This window comes from Thermobia domestica, chromosome 5, assembly GCF_964235325.1.
Source record: "Thermobia domestica chromosome 5, izTheDome1.hap1.1, whole genome shotgun sequence".
NCBI lineage: Eukaryota > Metazoa > Arthropoda > Insecta > Zygentoma > Lepismatidae > Thermobia > Thermobia domestica.
In genome coordinates, this window is record NC_137458.1 from 113,811,023 (window position 1) to 113,830,324 (window position 19,302).

Consider the following 19,302-nt stretch of genomic DNA (forward strand, 5'->3'; position numbering starts at 1 on the left):
ATAACAAAAATGGACTATCACTACTATGACTATCAAAAAAGAGTGTATCATAAAGACACACGAACACACCTACATTTAAAAAATCGATGTTGAAATATGCAATAGATTTTTTTCGTTATACACAGCTAATACAATTTAAAACCTGGTACAGCTTTATTTAAACAATCAAGCTCTCTTTTTATAGCAGAATGCTGAACATAGTTGCAGTACACGTGATATCAAGTTCAATCCAGTGTGGAACACACCTCTGGAAAGAAGTGAGCAATGGTTCAGGTACAATTGTGATATTAGATTCTCTACTTTATATTTTCGGAGTTGATTGAACTGGTGATGATTTGAAGGCCCAAAGAAATTACTATTTCTCATTAAGTTACGAAATTTCCTTCGGTAAATATCTCTGACCGTGCTTAGCGGCTGTTATTAATATCAATAGTCTGTCAGTACTATTTTCACTCCTCCCCAAAGGAACGTGGCGTTATAATCCCTGAGCTAGTACTACTGCTGAAAGAAGAGTGCCTATGTACTCGCGCAAGCGTAGTGCGCTTGTCACGTGTTGGACGACCTTGATAGAGGATCTCAAGAAAACTAGCGTAAAATATGCATTCATTCTTTCGGCAACAAAACTTCTCATTTTGCTTAGTCAGGTGATTGTAATCCCTTAGTATGATAAACTGTTCATATACATGTACAAGTTAGAGTTCATATATAAACTTATTTCACTTATACAGATCAAAGAAACAATAAAAATCATTAGAGCCATGTTTTAGAAAAATATATGTTTTCCAGTTTCATTCGTCACTTACTTTATTTGTGGAAATAGGAGAAAAATAAAGCTATTTTTTCTTCTATTATAATCAAATTTTACCGGATATACCTTCCAGCTTTCACATGTACACAGAAATATATATGAATCACATAAAAAGGAAGACATCATGAAATAATATAACCCTCGGTTCTTCTTTTGTTAGCAAGTGTAAGCTTAGGTCATATAAACAACTGAAATGTGTAGAAATCTCGTTTTGGATGCAATAACTTACTAATTACAAAACTTTAACAAGGCTGTTTTTTGTATTTAGTAAAGGGGGCCGCGGTGGCAGTGGCAGAGCGTTCACCTCTGGTGCATGGGGTCTCGGGTTTGATCCCAGCCCCCGCCAAGTGAACTTTGTGGTGGACAAACACCGTGTGCGTGAGTTTCTTCGGGGTTCTCCCGTTTCCTCCCACTTTCTTCATTCCACCATTTCATTTATTTCTCATCATCACCGTCTCCTTTAGCCTAGCCAACATAGCGTGGGACGTAAAACTCAAAGATTTCATTTTTGTATTTAGTAAATAGTAAATTTGTTAGTTATATGTATGAAGGTATATATGCTATAAACAAACGTAGTTGGGTCCAATTATTGAGATTATAATGTCATAATACGGGAAAAATTAAATATTTAATGTATATTATGAAATCGAGAAAATTGTTTTGCTGTTTTCAATATATTTGCGTAAAACAATAGCTCATAGTATCTATTTGTTTCTTATGGACACTAAAATGATTACAATATGAATGTGTATTTTGTTTCTTTAAGGCAGCTGTATATGGGTGTGGGTGTTGGGCCGAAAATGCAGAGGAAGGGAAGCCTGTGGTGGCAACCAGTAGCTCAGGCGTTGGTGAATTCCTGATACGAACATGTTTGGCTCGAGAGACAGCCAATCAATTAAAAACGTCTTCATGTGTAGTACAAAGTCTCTACCATACAATGAAGCAGAAGTTCCTAGGTAATTTGTAAACATTTAGTACTGTTTTATGTTACTTTAGTATGTAATAAATTCAATTGAAAGATTACTAATGGTACCATAATTGAGTACATATTTTAACTCTTGGATATGGGCGAGGGCGAAATGTATAAATTTTCCCAATGTTATCTAACTGAAATCTCAATCTGTATCGTGTAAAGAGGCCCATAGACCATCCACGGTTTGTGCGAACATCATGTTTATGCAAACACTGTGTTTGCGCAAACATTCGGCCATACACGGTTCAACTGTTTGCACAAACTTCAGTTCAATTTTGAGTTTCATAGCGTAAACATGTCCACTGAAGCAGCTTGTTTAGCGATAGTAATTGCTTGTACTTTGGAAGTGGAAAGACCCGCGAAACCAAAAAGGAAGTAGAGGGTGTGGATGAAAGAGTGGGTCAAGAAACGGTCTGGTTTAGTCATCAAAATTTAAGAGCCAAGCTTGAGATAACTTCGACTGTGGACTTATTTACGAATGGATTCAACTATATTTGGTAAAATACTGGAAATGGTTACACCTCTTATTCGAAAACAGGATACAAATATGAGGTATGCGATGTCTCCCGAGCGGAGGTTGTTTGCCACTTTGCGTTATCATGTGTGCGGAAACACGTACGAGGACTTAAAATTTGAAACAGCCATTGCACCCTAGACGCTTGGACAAATCATTATAGAAACATGTGAGGCCGCATTTTTCAGATTTCTGTTTTTATAATCTTCACTCTTTACCTTCCTCAGTTCAGGTAAATTTCGATAAAGTTCAATAAATTCTCGCCAGAATTCTTTCCTATTCATTGACGTCATACCAAGAGAAATAAGCGTTTGTACACTAGGTCTCCTACTCGGAAATAAACCTCGTGTTTGCACAAACATGCCCATACACGAACATTGCACAAACATCATGTTCGTGTAAACAATTTTCGAACGAGTTCGATGTGAAAAATATTTGCACAAACGTTTGCGCAAACAATTCATACAGCACCATACACGGTCAAACTGTTTGCACAAACAGCCTTGTTTGTACAAACCATGGACCGTGTATGGGCACTATAAGGGACAACATCCCTAAGAAAGGTCACATTTGTATAATTAAAGAGAAGAGAGATCACAAGAGGAGGCATTTTTAGACTAGTCCTTTTGGACTGCGTAGTCTTTTGTCAGTCTACAGTGATCGCGCGTTTCAATCGTATTTATGCAATAAGTCTAGTCCTTAATCAGTGTAGTTGTAAGTTTAGTAGTTTGAAAAATATAGTTCAAATTATCAGTAAAGTGATTATAATCTTTTGGCCTATATTAGAGGTATAAATAATCATATCGAGAACTATGATGCTGAAGTTTCAATAAGCAAACGCTTCACCCTGAAAAATGCAACATTTACCCAGCGAGAAAATAAATGGAAATATATGCTTATGCTAATATCTCACCCTTCCACGCTATCAATCTTCATATGTATATCAGACCAGGTATATTCTATGAACAGTAAGGTTATGTTTTCCTAGAAGTATTATTTCCCCTAAATGCTGTGAATAGAATACTATTAAATATTATTATTATTACTGCCAGAATTTTTAACTAGAGTTACTTACTGCCAGTAATAGACTGGAGTGTCTAAAGCAAACAGAAGGAGAAGTAATACTGGAAAACGTTGTAAGTCCGTCGCAGTACCTCCAGGGAGGCTCAGAAACTAAGGTTACGGGGCCGATATTTCTGGAGATTCATCTGTTGTAGAGGAATGAAGAATGTGCAGTAATTTTAATACATGGAGTTGGCAACTGAGAGAATTTCAACCACTCATACGTCGGTGCTAGTTATAGGTAAACGCAAATGGCGACTCGTTTGGAAAACTGGTATCGCGAAGAAGTCCGCTCAGTTATTCGATTTCTGTGGGTGAAATATGTAACCGTGGCTAAATTCACCGGCAGCTGGTAGAGGTTTACGAAGAGATTGTAATGTCTCGTCAGCATGTCGCAGAATGGTGTCGAAAGTTTGTAGCTGGTAGAGAAAACATCGCCGACGAGGAGCTCAGTGGCCGACCCAGCACGGCATCAACAGATTTGAACACAGCTCGCATGGAGGGCCACCCTCCCTACAGCCTGGACCTCGCTCCATGCGACTTTCACCTGTTTCCGAATTTGAAAGAGTACCTTGGAGGGCGTCGCTTCGCTTCAGACGAGGAGGTGAAACACTTCGTGACAACACGCAAGAACAGGATTTTTACCAGAAGGAAACCTTCAAACTTATCCCACGATGCGATTAGTGTCTCAACCGTCGAAAAATAACCTAATGTATGTATTCTCTGTTGGTTTTATTGATTTTATGAAATAGTATATACACATTTCACTGCAGGCTTTGTAACCTTACTCTTTGATCACTTTAAATAAGTTTTTTTTTTCTTCACTTTCTGTAATAGTGATTCCGTTTCAATTTAAAACTTGTTTTAAGCTTTGATACAGCTTTAATTCATAATGCTCTAAGAAGTTTGTAGAAATAGAATTTTCTTTCGCAAAGGAGTTCGTCGAATCAAGTGGTAGAGTAACAAAAGACTGGCTCGCTTCTTATATTATCTATAGCTGATATTGTTTGCTGTCTTTCTTCAAAGAATATATCCTATATTGAAACCAGAGAATGCGAAGTCGTCCCCTAAATTTAGAGTAAACTGCTCACTTTTCTAAGTGTACAAGCTAACTTGGCCCCATTTATATAGAACCTGCACTTTTTTGTAAGACATGTATGTTTGGCTGTTTGTTGAATTTTTGCGCTCCTTTTTAGCATTCAAGCTATATGAGACGTGGGTCTACAGTTTAAGGTGTAATCCGAACCACAGTAATGCGTTCAAATTTTAAGGCTTTCCCACCGGCAATCGAACCCGGAACCCTGTGCCCCAAGGCGCGCGCGCCTGCTACTAGACCAGCGGGTACTCTATAAGTTGGCCACCTGTGTTTATTGGAACTTGGTCATGGAAACAATTCCATTTCTATCCTGGTACTATTAAATGTGTCTCTGTACTGTAATGTTGGGATTTAACTGATTATTGGATTGTATAAGTTATCTTTTTCTGTTATGCTTACTTTAATATTGAGTTTTATTTTCTTTTCTTTCTCTGCCGATATTTTAGTTGACAAAGCTTCAACTTTTTCTGGTCAATTTTGAAATGTAGGGTTGAACAGCAAACTGTTACGTCGTCTATAAATAATAAAATATTCCCCAAAAGATCCTTAAGGAAGCTGTGTCTGAAAGAAGCTTAAATGTCTTAATTGTATATAAAAATATATAAAATTTTGAGTGACAAATGTGTAACACTTTGTATGATATTTATTTTCAGATCTTTCTCCCCTATTCAATGAACATCTATGCAAGCTGTTCAGTAGTAGTAGTCCTGCTATTATTACACAAATAATTACATTCAATTCTATTAAATATTATTGTACAAGGAAGACTGGTGTCTTATATATTATTCTTTAAGTTGAAACTGAAAATAATTTTCAAAATGATTCTCTCTATGCTACAGCTTTCGTGACACAGTCTGGATAATCTATGATTTCGTCGATTTTAAAGCGGCATGATTGTAGTTATATTAATGTTCATTCTAAGTATGACTCGTAATTTAGCCCAGTATTATCCCATTTGCTGCTTCTCAGTGTGTAAGAATTATCTTCATTGAAACTTCAAACAACATTGAAATATGTATTATTAATTAATTTCTTATCCATATTTGAATTTCAGAATCACCGTATTTGCAGGGAGTAGACGATAAACTTGGAGGAGTAATTGCACTTACAGTTAATCCAAGTGATAATGCAGGGGAATTTCTTTGGTCACATACCACGAGTTCCATGGTTGTAGGATACATGACTCTTGTCGACAACAAACCAAAGGTATATCAGTATTTTATAGTATTTTTCTTTGTATGAGAATTAAGAGTGTAGAATCATCGGAACTTAGCATACTGGTCTTGTAATCGGTTTAAGTTTACTTTTGCCCCTCAACAACACCATGCACGTAAGTGTCTACATTTTTATTTATTAATTATTGCCTGCACTTTCCATTGATATTTCTCGTTTTGACGTATTACTTACAAGAGAAAATATACAAGTAACGCAAAATACGTCCAACCTTACAAACTTTAGTATTTTTCATAAATTGTATCATTCATTTCTGTATCAAAGTAAAAATGTAGCATTTTTATCTGATTTCCTCTGTATCTACAACTTTCGTTAGTAACACTTCTCTAGGTTGCACTTGATTCCCTATATAATAATTTCAAAAGATTTTGTTACTTTACATCTATCTATCCTATATAACGCAAACGTTTGTGAACACATTAACTTCTGTAACTGGGATTGGATTTCAATGACACTTTGCTGATACATTGAGAGCCTTAATACCGCGGTCCAGTTAGACGATGGGTTTCGTGGATGCAAGGGGGAGCTAACCCTCTCTCCCATATAGACGTGGAATAATCATTGAGATAGAAAGACGGAACAAACGCCATTCGCAAGCTTTTGTACAACTGATCGCAAACAAAAGCGGGACTAATTGCTGAACCATGAGTAGTTTTTGAGATCTAGCATGAAAAATACTCAAACATTTAAATTTTTTCGGGCTACGACCATCGTTACGCACGTGCTGTCTTCGCGTTTTTACTATGTCCTCACTTTTTTCTCCATGTAATATCAGTCGTGATTTTTTATGCATTAGTTTATTAACATACAGAATTACTTTGTGGTCTAAGCAGCATTTTTTAGCACTTTGCCCTCTTGTGATATTACGCCCCAAAAATGGCATCAAAATCACAAACTTCAACTTTCGGACTCCCATGAATCTACGGTGCCAGTAGTATCATAGTTATGGATATTTCTGCAGACTCTTTACATGCAATAGTATTCGACACAAAACTTATGAACCCTCCACTTTATGCCATTCCAACATATAGCCTCTTTAAAAGTGTAATTTTATGTACTTTTTCTGATGATTTCTTGCGTTGTTGCATGCCTGCATATTTATTTAGAAGCAAGAGTACATAGTCTCCGTGTACCTCAGTCTCTACTCTAAACATTCGTTTTTGTTTGGTGTTCGTCTGATTCGTACGTTCTGAGCAAGTGTAGTTTCCGTACACGCTTGAAAATGCAAAAATTGGCACTCCACCGATAATTAAGATGTCCGCTAATCAAGAACACTTGTACATACAACAACATAAATAGTGTTATTGACCTTCTCATACGCAAGGTTCGTCACTTAAATTTTTATGATTTTCGAAGATGGTCGTGCAACCACTTCCACCATTTTTGGACCCCTTCTAATGGAGAGCTCCTCGTGGCTAAGCGGTTAGCATACGCGCCTTTGGCGTGGGAGACCCGGGTTCGATTCCCGGTGGGAGCTCATGTGGTTCGGATTCCACGTTAATCAGTAGGTCCACGTCTCATATAGCCTCGCTGCTGAACGGGACGCTAAACTAAAATCAACTCAACTCAACCCTTCTAATGGATTGACCCATCTGTAAATTTTGGAATAAGTACATAGGGCCACTTCCCTAAAATTTTGAAACTTGCAAAATTTAAAAATTTGGTAGGTAGTATAAGAGCGGGATATGTACTTCTGTAAGTTTGGATGATCCATCTTGTTCCTTTTAATGGGTAAATAATTGTCAAAAATTCAAATTCCAGAGGTTTTTGATTTATCTCCCTTTGATGAGGATTTGGTGTTATATGCGCATGTAGATGCCTTATAGGGGGTGAACTCTCTTTAGGATACGGTTACATGATGCTTTCCTTTTAACATCTGGGAGGGGTACATTGGGGGTCCATTTCGTAAATTTGGGAAATGTCCAAAATACATATATTGGGAAATGATTTTTAGAACTTGAATATTACTCCTGTAAATTTGGTTCGTCCTGCTTGTCCCCTTATATGGGTACAAAAAATTGTCAAAAATCCATTCTCAAAATTAACAATTTATATTTGGCGGGAAAATTGAACTACCGTGAGACGTGAATTTTGAATGTTGTGGTTAATGTTTTAACTATGATAGGCTGTAAGATATGATCATATGAATGAATACAGTGTGTATTGTCTTTTATTCGAGATGAAAACAAGGTCCATTGTCTTCTGTTGGACACTCTTCATAAATTTCAGAAGGAATACATTTGACCGATCCTTGAATTTTAGAATTGTCAAAATAATGGTAATATAAAGCTGCTCTCTAGGACTCTGGTAAATCTGGATGGTCTAATGTGTGTCATTTCATGGATAAAAAACTGCTAAATTTCAAATTTGAGGATGTTGACCTAATATATCATCTTAACAGTTTTGAAACTTAGGAACAACTCATAGTCTAAGATCATTAGTGCAATCGGTTTGGTTGATCCTTACCTCTAGTTCACAGTGTCACACTTTGAGCCTTAAGGATTGTGGTCTAAGGTGATTCGTAGAGATTTGCCTTTGGTGCAGTTTGATTGATTAATCACAGCTTCTGATTAACTTCAAATGTTGAACTTGAAATCGAAATTTAGAGTATGAAACCGATAAGTAATTAATAAAACGATTGATATATATATATATAATACACTAAATCTTACGGTTTGTAACCATGATTCATACATAGTCTAAAATCATTGGTGGAAAGTTATTCTTAATACAACCTGATTGGCTGATCACTTTCAGATAATCGTTTAGATTTTTAGTGAGAATTTTTTTCAATCTTTTTTCGAGGTTTTAATTTTAACTTCAAAACTTTTGAACTCTTGTATGTAGTTACGACTTAGTCTAAAGTCATTGGTGCAAAGCTATTCTTGGTGCAGTCTGATTGACTGATCACTTTCCAATTTTTAAAAAGTTTTCAGAAAGTTTTTTTTAAAATTGTTTAAATATTTAGTTTGATTTTTTGTCGATTAGTTTATTTTTTTGAAATTTTAGTTTGGAAATTTAACCCTAGTATTATAATTACTACTTATAATCTAACTTCATTGGTACAAAATTATTCCTGGTCAGTCTGTTTGACTGATCACTTTCAAATCTGTAAGAATCTTAAAAGATTTCAAAATTTTTCTTAAAATTTTTCCGATTACTTTAAAATTTTAATTTGAAAAATTTTAAACACTAAGATTGTACCTGCGACTCATAGTCGAAGGTCATTGGTAAAATAAAAACTGGAAACTTGAAACCAGACATGTAATTATTAAAGCCAACTAATATGTAACAGTAATAATTTTAAACTGTGAACTTTAGTCACAATTCATAGTCTAAGGTTATTAGTGAAAAACTATCGTTGGTGCAATCTGATTGGCCGATCACTTTGAAACTATAGTTTAAAAATTTTTCTAATGTTTTGAAAACTTGTGTAATTTTTTGGATCAGTTTCAAAATTTTAATTTGAAAATTTGTTGGATGTTAGGATTGTAGCTACGAGTCATAGTCTAACGTCATTAGTGGGAAAAAAATAGGGCTTGAAACACGATAGATAATTATTAAATGCTTTTAATATGTCACAGCAACAATTTGACATTTCAGACTTTAGTCACAGTTCATAGTGGAAAACTATCCGTGGGGCAATATGATTGGCTGAGCATTTTCAAACGTTTTTGATTTTTTTTTTTTTTTTAACATCTATGTTTAAATTTTCTTCAGATTTAAAATTTTGCGCTCATTGAAAGCAAAAATTCTTGGTTAAAATTTATAGTTATGAAACTGTTTGCACTTATGTAAAAGTTTTTGAAAATTTTTGCATTCATTAGTTTTTTTTAAAGTTATTTAATGATTAAATATTTTACAATAGTTTGAAAATTTTGCTTGTAATTTTTCACTACTTGAAATTTTGTAGCTCATTGAAAAATTTTAGAAGGAAAGAATCGTTGTTAAAGAATTGGAACAGTTTAGACAACCTGGTAACATCATACATAAGAGTTGCGTCACATCTATTTATGACATGTACACTCATGCCCAAAATTATTGTCGCATGTCTATAAATAAGCTGTTGTAGGAATATAAGTTGATAACGAATTCGCCCGTTATTTCTTATAATGTTAGTATGTGTATAATCGGCAAAGACATGTATGTGGCAAATTTCATGTCAAAATAGCTGCAAATAAGAACAATACAATAAAAATAAAGTTTTCTTGTCCATTTAGCGACATTTTGTTTTACTCATTCTAATTTTCGTATTTATAATTCTTTTCCTATGAAATTTACCACAAATATACATTTCCCGATTTTACACATGGTATCAGTATTAAAAGTACCCTGCGAAATCATTATCAAATTATATTCTTACAAAAAAGACATTTATAGATATGCGACAATCATTTTGGACGCGAGTGTACATCATCATTGTTCTCGTGTATAAGTTTTGTTCGAAATAGTATCCGTCATAATGTCATCATGGCTACTTGTCTACAGTTTCTAAACACAGGTGATGTATTGAAATCATTTACCAAGATTTCTGCTTTACGTCATGTACCCCGTATAAAGTCTTAGCCAAGTTATTTCTACAGAGTTCGGATTAAGATTACTGGTGATTCTGGAAAATGTTATTCTGCCCCCAAGATAACTGCCCACGGAAATTAAAAAACAACAGGAACTATTAAGGTTTTTTTTTTTTTTTTTTTAAATACCAGTACTGTATATTTATTTTACTGCGATCTCACTAGAAGATATCAGTTCAGTTAGTACACAATCTTATGAAATGTCATCACATGTTAAAGTTTAAAAGAATGCTTAATCAATCTGTTTTATGTATATTGACTACAATGATGGACTTTTAACGTCAGCATGATATACAAACTTGGTAAGAATCTGATGCTTTTACTTAAGAAAAAATACAACGCATGTGCAACGAAATATTGTGTATTTTTCACAAACTGAGTGAAACAAATTTACAAGTTCATCGCAGTGTATTGCAAAACAAATGCATTTCTAAAAAAATACTATTCTGAAAAATGTGTACTGCATCTCGTGTGAACATTTTTGTAGACTGTGTGAAGCTTGTCATCATTCCTGGATACAATTTGTATTAATAAAGAGTTGATTTGTGACAATATAGACATTAATTTTCCATCTATAGGTGTTACCATGGATTAGGAATTACCACGGACGCAAAATTATACTGTAAAGTAAAACTGGCGCAAGAAGTATAAAATAAACTGTATAAACAATATCGAAATCCTTTGTTTAACATAGATGTTTGTGGTTAAGAGTAATCGAGATCAACTAACGTTTATAAAAAGTAAAAGAATAAAATTATAATTCTAGTTATCTATGTTTTTACGTTTAATGTAAAACTCAAAGGTATGAAAAGCAATTATAAACGGATGTTGTGTTATTCTACTGACGTTGCATAAACTTTGTTTTAACGTGTATGATTACATCATGATGATACAATTCTTGTGTACAGATTACCAGAACGTTTTATTCTATTTTGTTCCGATTTTTTAGCAGCGATTCTTTTCTTACACTTGTGAAATTTTTCAATGAGCTACAAAATTTCAAGTAGCGAAAAATTTAAAGAATTTTTCTAAACTAAAATTTTCAAAAAACTTTTCAACAAGTCCAAATAATTTTCAAACTAGAACATTTAATTTAAAAAATACGAACTTTACAATAAGTGAAAAATTTTCAAACGTGAAAAAAAAATTAGAAAAAAATTTCAGAAACTAGAAAATGCTCAACTAATCAAATTGTACCAAGAATAGCTTTCCACTAATGATCTTAGATTATGAGTCGTAATTACAATACTAAAATTCAAAAATTTTAAATAGAGATTCGAAAGTGATCACTCACACTGTACCAGGAATAACTTTGTACCAATGACCTTAGACTGTCAGTTGTAACTATAGTACTAGGATTAAAAAAAAAAAAAAAAAAAAATTCAAACCAAATTTTTTATTTGAACATACATTTGAAAGTGATCAGCTAATCAGATTGCACCAAGAATAACTTAGCATTAATTATTTTAGACTATGAGTCGTAACTACAAATGTTAAAAAATTTTAATCTAGAAGTAAAAATCATATACTGATTATAAAGATTTCAAACCAAAAGTTTAAATAGCTTTTCAAAAACTTTTTTAAAAAATTTAAACGATTATTTGAAAGTGATCAGCCAATCAGATTGTATTAAGAATAGCTTACCACCAATGGTTTTAGACTATGTATGAATCATGGCTGCAAACCGTAAGGCTCTAAATGTGACATTCTGAACCAGAGGTAAGAAACAATCAATCCAATTGCACCAATGATCTTAGACTATGAATTGTCCCTAAATTTCAAAACTGTTGAGATGATATATTAGGTCAACATCCTCAAATTTGAAATTTGGCAATTTTTTATCCATGAAAGGGGACACATTAGACTATCCAAATTTAGCAGAGTCCTAGAGAACAGCTTTATATTACCATTATTTTGACAATTCTAAAATTCAAGGGTGGGACAAGTGTACTCCTGAAATTTAACAAATGACTGAAGGTACTCATGTCCAATGAAACACAATGGGACCTTGTATTTATTTACATGATCATATGTTATAATCTAATATAGTGAATATTAAGAACAACATTCAAAATTTCTCTCTCATGGTAATTCAGTTTTCCCGCCAAATATAAAATTTTACTTTTGGCAATTTGGTTCCCATAAAAGGAGACAAAACAGATGCGATCAAATTTACAGAAGTGACGTAGAAAACATGTACCAATATATATATATATATATATATATATATATATATATATATATATATATATATATATATATATGGGAAATTCTCAAGGTCATTAAGAGGTAGGCCAATGTATCCGTCACAAATCATATCCTATGAAAGAGATTTAACCCCTACACTCATCTATATAAGCATGAACTTTAAAACTTTATCAGAGAGAATATAATAGGTTAAAAACCTCCAAATTTTGAATTTTTGACAATTGTTTACCCATAAAAGGGAACAACCAATTTACAGAAGTATATATTCGAACCCTGTAGAACATTTATCATTTTTTTTTCACAAATTCCAAATTTAAAGAGTGGGTCAATGCACCCATTCGAAAATTTTAGATGAATGCATTAATGTACCCATGCCCTATAAAAGAGGATGAACCTCTGTACTAAATGTATAACCATATAACGTTATCATCTTCAAAGGAATACATTAGGTCAAAAACGTGCAAATCTTTAATTTTTGGTAATTTTTTTAACTCATAAAAGAGAACGAGATGGACCACCCAAAATTAAAGAGGTACAGACCCTGGCCCTATACTACCATAGCAAATGTTTAAATTTGGAAATTTCCAAACATTAAGTGGGGGTCCTATGTACCCCTTCCAAGATTTAGGGGATGGCCAAGGTACCCTGCCAAGGTCAAGAAGGCATTGGCGTGATCAGGTCATGTGACGTCTCAGCCAGTCAGTTCGAGCAAAATCGGGCCACAATCCAGGTACTGCTGATACAGTATACATAGTGTTATGTATCGTATGGCAATTAGGAAGTACGTAGTGTTTCATGTTTTGTTGTGTTTTTACTGGCAGCGTATATCGTAAACTACAGTAATAAAAATAAATGAAATTCTCAATGGAAATTTTACCAACAAAACCCTTTAAACAGCTGAGTTAATGTTATAGACAAGAAGCTAGGAGGTAATTGTGATTTGGGAAACAAATAAATGATAAATGAAATTTCAGCAATAGTAATAATAAATGACAGAGAAAAGCTTAAGGTAACAGTATGGAATTAAGAAAAAGAAACACGTGCCTATGTAAAAAATTGATTTTGAAACCTGTCACTAATTACTAAAAATTTATTTGATTTTTAGTAATGCTTCTGAAAAAAATATTTCATACATGGGGCCATTTTTGAGAATACTAAACAAAATTTCAACCAGGAAAACCTTAGTAAACACCGACACAATATTATATAAAGGTACACCCAGTCGGGAACAAGAAAGCACTTGATATTTACAAACCAAAAAGACAGTCTTTATCATCATCACGTGAACTTTTTCCGTTTTATGAGTTAATAGTTCTGGTAACATTTTCTGTTCGGCGGGAAGGTTAAAGCACCGGAACAGCAAAAACGTTTGTTGCTGAAAGAAAGATATGAATGGTCCACTACAAGAAGAGGAAGCCGTTATCAACCTTGAAATTACGGACAGATGAGGATGAGAGCACAACGGGACCTTAAATTCAAAATCAACTCAAGTTTTTTTTTCTTCTTTCTTTCTTCCTTGCGGACAAGTGAGTGATAGAATTTCATAATGCACTTTGCGCACCAATACAATATATGAAAAACAATCAAACTCACCGCACGTCAGTGCGATATTTAGACGTAATGCGTTAAAACTTTACACATTTGTTTATTGAATTTTATATATATATATATATATATATATATATATATATAAACAGAACATTTGTATTGCCTGTTTACCGTACAGAAAAGTTATAGTTTCACTATATCAATAATAATTCTTATTTAGCAACCACATAATACACTTGTCTACCTTATGAACAACGTTTAGTTGTTAGTAGTTACAAATGTATTTCCTAACGAACACAACACAAAACTTAAAAATGTAATATAATTAATATGTAAGAACAAAGGAAACTGTAGATATAGCGTTATCCTTTACGAATACTGACCGAATATTTATTCCGCACATGAAGAAGGGAGCATTACAAGCCCTTCGAATGTATTGGACATACACTGAAGAGACATTATATGATGTTCTGTTTCATTTGAGAGAAATCAGCGGGTCTGCCAAAGGAACATGCAGACATATTGTCACAGATCACTATATGTTCAACCTCACTGTGAACTTCCTTGTAATGAATGCCATGTCCAAATAGGAATTACAGATTTATCAGTGTTTGATAAAGGACAGATTATGATGGAATGGTACCTTAGAAATAGCAATTCTGAAATCCCGCGGTTTATAGCTTCTTCTATATCTTTCTTGTGAGTACGTAGCAAAAGTGGTGTAACGAGAGGCTGGGAGAGGTTGTTGGGCATTGTCCTTTAAATCACCCGCAGCTACAACACTGGTGACCAGGGCCCCAGTACACAATTCATCGAACTTTTCTGCATACTGGAATGATGTAAATCTTTTGAGTTTTACGTCCCACGGTTATGCCGGTGAGGCTAAAGGAGACGGTGAAGATGAGAAATGAATGAAATGGTGGAATGAAGAAAGTGGGAGGAAACGGGAGAATCCCGGGAAAACCCACGAGCACGGTGTTTGTCCACCACAAAGTCCACACGGCGCGAGCTGGGATCGAACCAGGGACACCAAGCACCGTAGGTAAACGCTCTACCACTGAGTCACCGCGCCCCCTACTGGAATGATGTGTAGCATTACTGCACAGGATCAACGACAGTAAATGAAATGTGCGTAGGATCATCAATATTCAACTATGGACAATTATAAGCACATTGCCAGATTCCTAGAGCATCACATCGACGAGAGAACCAATTGTAGTTGTCGGAAGCTATGAAACTATATGACATTTGAATATACTGCCTCTAATGCTCTGGCGATATTTTCTTAGGACACATGAGGGCCCATTATTGCATTAGGCCAATTCTTGACAAGTGCTAAATACCTGAACATCGTGTCAGACAAGAGCATCCGTTCGTGTCAGCTGAATTTCCTGCAGGTGATGACGATAATTAACATGACAATACGCCATTTCACACTGCCTAGATGGCAAAGACTTTTAGTTATGCTATGTACTACAAATTCACCTAAAATAAATCTTCTTGCATTTGTAATTCGAATTGGTAAACCGAGTTCACGCCACATTTACGATAAACTTGCTGTTGCGATTGTGATACCAGACACCTCAGAACATTCAGATCAAAATAATTGAAACACCTGACGAAAATGAAATTTACCTGATTAATACGGCGTGGGGCAACTGCTCCACTGCAGAACAGCTGATTCGTCGTGGAATGGAAGCATGAAATGAATGTTTTTCAGAAGAATATTGTATGGTTCCTCATGCAGTACGGCATGAATTCCGTCAGCGAGGATGGAGGAGAATATCTTGTTGGGATTTTAAGGTCCACAACTGACCAGAGGTCTGTAATATTAAGGTCTGGAGGTTGGACTGGGCAGGGGAGGTGGTGTAGTTCCTCACGATGTTCGTGCAATACACCTCAATACATCCAGCGAAGTGAGTTGGTGCATGATCATCTTGGAAAGTTGCATGATTGATTGGAAACAGCATTGGTCACCTAAAATATTAACATAATCACTCGAGAACAATGCTTAAGAAATGTAAATATTCAGATCAGTATTGTACAGCAGAATGATTAGTGCTCTTGGTCATAAGTTCGATTCCCAGTGGGGAAAAAAAATTGGTGGTGATATAGCATCATGAGGCAAGAGGGAGTTCGCTTCTTTATTTTCAAGTGTGCAGGCGGGACATAGAGTCCGGTTCCTCTGTTTACACCTAGCATTCTTTTCCTTTACTCACTAGAGCTCGGTTTCTCCTTTTTACCAGCATTTGTGTGCAAAGAGTTATATATACATATTTATATGTGTGATGTATAAAAAGTCAGAGGGGGCTTTAGTTTTCCCCTGTATATCGTCCTTTTTTCTTTCCCTTTTTCCTTCTCTGTTTTTCGTTATAATTATTATTATTATTATTATTATTATTATTATTATTATTATTATTATTATTATTATTATTATTATTATTAGTTAAATAGTTTGGTTTATGTCGATGTGGCCACACGCGTGGCTGTTTCACTATAAATATGGTTATTGTTTCTGTTCTTTCGTTATTTTGTTGTTGTTCCTTCCGTTTTCTTTATTATGTTTCGTTTTTCGTGTCTCGGTATTTTTTCTGTTATTATTGTTGTTTCACTTGCTTTTAATTCTTGTTTGTTTGATCTTTTGGTCCGGTCTTTCGGTCTGCATTAAGGCCTTTCTTTGTGGTTTGTTTTCGATCTCTCTTTTTTGGTTTGTGCTTGGATGTTTGACTTTTTTTTTTTCTTTCTTTCCTCATGGGTTCTAGCTTCAATTTTTTTCATTCTGTGTTTCCGATTTCCTTGGTTGGATAGGATTCTGTTTATCCCTCGTTTGGTATTTTTCCTTTTTTTTCTTCCTGATACTACCAGAGTTTCTTGTTTGTTTGTGGGCGCGTGGTGTATTTTTGTCTCTAGGAGACAGCATTGTCTTTTATCTTGCTACATCCCGGTAGTTTCATCGGGTTTGGTTTGCTTTGATGGTGAGATTCCACACATCTATGGTTCTTGGCAGGTTTTTATGTTTCAAGTCTTTGTTTGGTGCCTAGGATTATTTTCACGATGGGCTTCAGTTCTGTTTTCCTATAAAGGTTTCTTAGGGCCCGTTTCTATCTGAGTTAGCTCTATGTGAACGTAGTCGTTCGCATGGGCGACCGGCAACCGGTCCCCCTGTGTCTGTATGTTTGCGCAGGAGAAATGTTTTATCACCCAGTCTAGTATAATAATATACATCAGACTATCCAGCCCTCTCCCGTCTAGTGATGAGGCTGGTGGATACAGAATGTCTCCCTCGTATTCTTTTTTTGCCCAGCATGTCTCGGGGTGTAATAGTTTGGTGCGAGTGCTATTCTTTTTTTGCTTTTCATGCTTGATTGTAGAATTTTGGTGTCTGTGGTGTATAGGAGGTCTGTGGGATTTATTTTTCTAAGCTGTCAGTATTCTTTGAGGAGTGTTTGTTGTGTCTTTTATTGCTATTTGGTAGAATTTTGTTTCAGTTTCTGTGTGAGTTTCTCAGGTTCCTTTCCAGAACAATCCGAATTGTTTCGTGTGTTGAGGAGTGGAAAATTTTTTCCAGTACTTTCAGTTGGTTGCAGGTTGGAATTTTGTTTGAGATATTCTGTATTAACGATTCTTTTCATTTTTTTTTTTTTTTTGTTTGTTTGTTTTCTGATTCTGCTTGTCTTTCCTTTCTCTTCTTTTTTTTCTTTCTTTTCGTCGTTATTTTGTTGGGTTTGTTGGTTATGGTTTTTCAGTTTTGCGTGGGTTGGGTATGTAAAATTTTAACTCTGTTTTGAAGTTTTGGTGGTCCTCAGAGAGACCCTTGTTCTTTTGATGGTGGTTTTCTTTTGTTTTATTTTTGGGAAGTTCTTCAGGAACTCGTGAGGTCTTATATCGAATTCTTTCTTGGTTTTCTTTGTGGGGTGTTTTTGTTCCCGTCTTTGTGTGGTTTGGTTCTTTTCGGTTGTGGTTCGTTTTTGTTGTTGTTGTGGTTGGAATATTTCTTTTTGGGAAGTCCAAAGCTACTTGTTTTTCTCTGGACTGCCTCTTTTTGTATTATGTGGGCTAAAGCGAGATTTGCTCTCCTCTAAAGCAAATTCCACCTTTTTTTTTTTTTAGTGTTGGTTCTAGTTGTCTGTGGTGTTCAATAACTCGTCTGTTTATTTCAAGTTCAGTTTTTTTTAGTATATTTTGTGTGTTTGGTTTCGAATACTTTGGCGTATTCAACCAAGTTCATATCTGATTCTTTGAAGCCGTATTCGGGGTTTTCCAAGTTGGGACTCCTATTTTTTGTTTGGCTTCGTAGTGTTGCGCAAGGCGTCGTAGTAGACTAGCTTGCGTAATGTTTTTATGGTTCTCTTTCCTTCCCCCGCTCAGCCTTTAGTTGGGCCAAGGGATTCCGGGTTGTTTGCTGGTTTTGGAGTGTTGCTCCTTTACTCTTCTTTTCGTATTTGGCTTTGGTTCACTTCCTCCGGTCTTTGGCTTCTCCTTTGTGTTAAGGGGTATTTTTTGTTTTGGGTTTTCCGGAATTTCGCAGTCTTGGAGGTTTCGTATTAAAAAGTACGTTTCCACACACGTCTTTACGAGGTATGGGAGTTTTTGTGGTGAGATTGTGCTTTTGTACTGACAAGTATAGTTTCGATTTTTAATTTCTGGTCTTGATGGCTGCTTGGTGTGCGTTGCCCCGCTGGCTGGTCAACCATAGCCCTTAGTTAGCTGTAAGTCAGGGAGTTTAATATATATTAAAGTAGAAAAGATTGGGTTGTACAGAAGTTGTTTCCGATCTATGGTGACAAATTACACACCTTGTGCAGCACCAGGAAGCGGGAAGAGAGAAGGAAGCTTCCAGTCGTGTGGCCACCTTGGATCATTGACTGTGCGTGACAGGTGTAGTAAATGTATATCAGGACAAATGCCGCCGAAAATAAGTGCTTATTGGGAGGCCTTTCCGATGTGAACTACAGTTATAGTGCCATTATCAAACTGCGCAAGGAGCGTGGATTGACTGTGTCCAAAAATGGATATCACGGGTGTTGAAATGAGCAGGTAAGGCGAGGCGTGGGATGATTCCTGTGGGGCACAAAGAGGCAGCCTGCCACTAGCTGCACACAAATCAGAATTCAGGAAGTAGGATCTCTGATCACCAGAGAGACTCCACCCACAGAGAGGGTATCGCGAATCAGCTTCAGACATCACTGAAGACAGTGCACACCATCATTCACCGCGATTTGATGTTGGTAAAGCGACGGAAGGAACGTGTTCATAAGCTCTTGCCAAGACATATCCAGGAACGTC

The 19,302-nt window shown here is 35.4% G+C and overlaps 1 protein-coding gene across 2 annotated transcripts in view; it reads left to right on the forward strand.

Annotated features, from left to right (window-relative positions):
- The window catches only part of Tasp1 (Taspase 1), a 65,151-nt gene that overhangs the window by 44,695 nt on the left and 1,154 nt on the right, over nucleotides 1-19,302 (forward strand). For both annotated transcript variants that reach the window (XM_081758912.1, XM_081758913.1), the window contains exons 7-8: nucleotides 1,575-1,764; nucleotides 5,508-5,659. In XM_081758912.1, coding sequence (XP_081615038.1) covers nucleotides 1,575-1,764; nucleotides 5,508-5,659 — 342 coding nt within the window. The remainder of the gene's footprint in view (nucleotides 1-1,574; nucleotides 1,765-5,507; nucleotides 5,660-19,302) is intronic.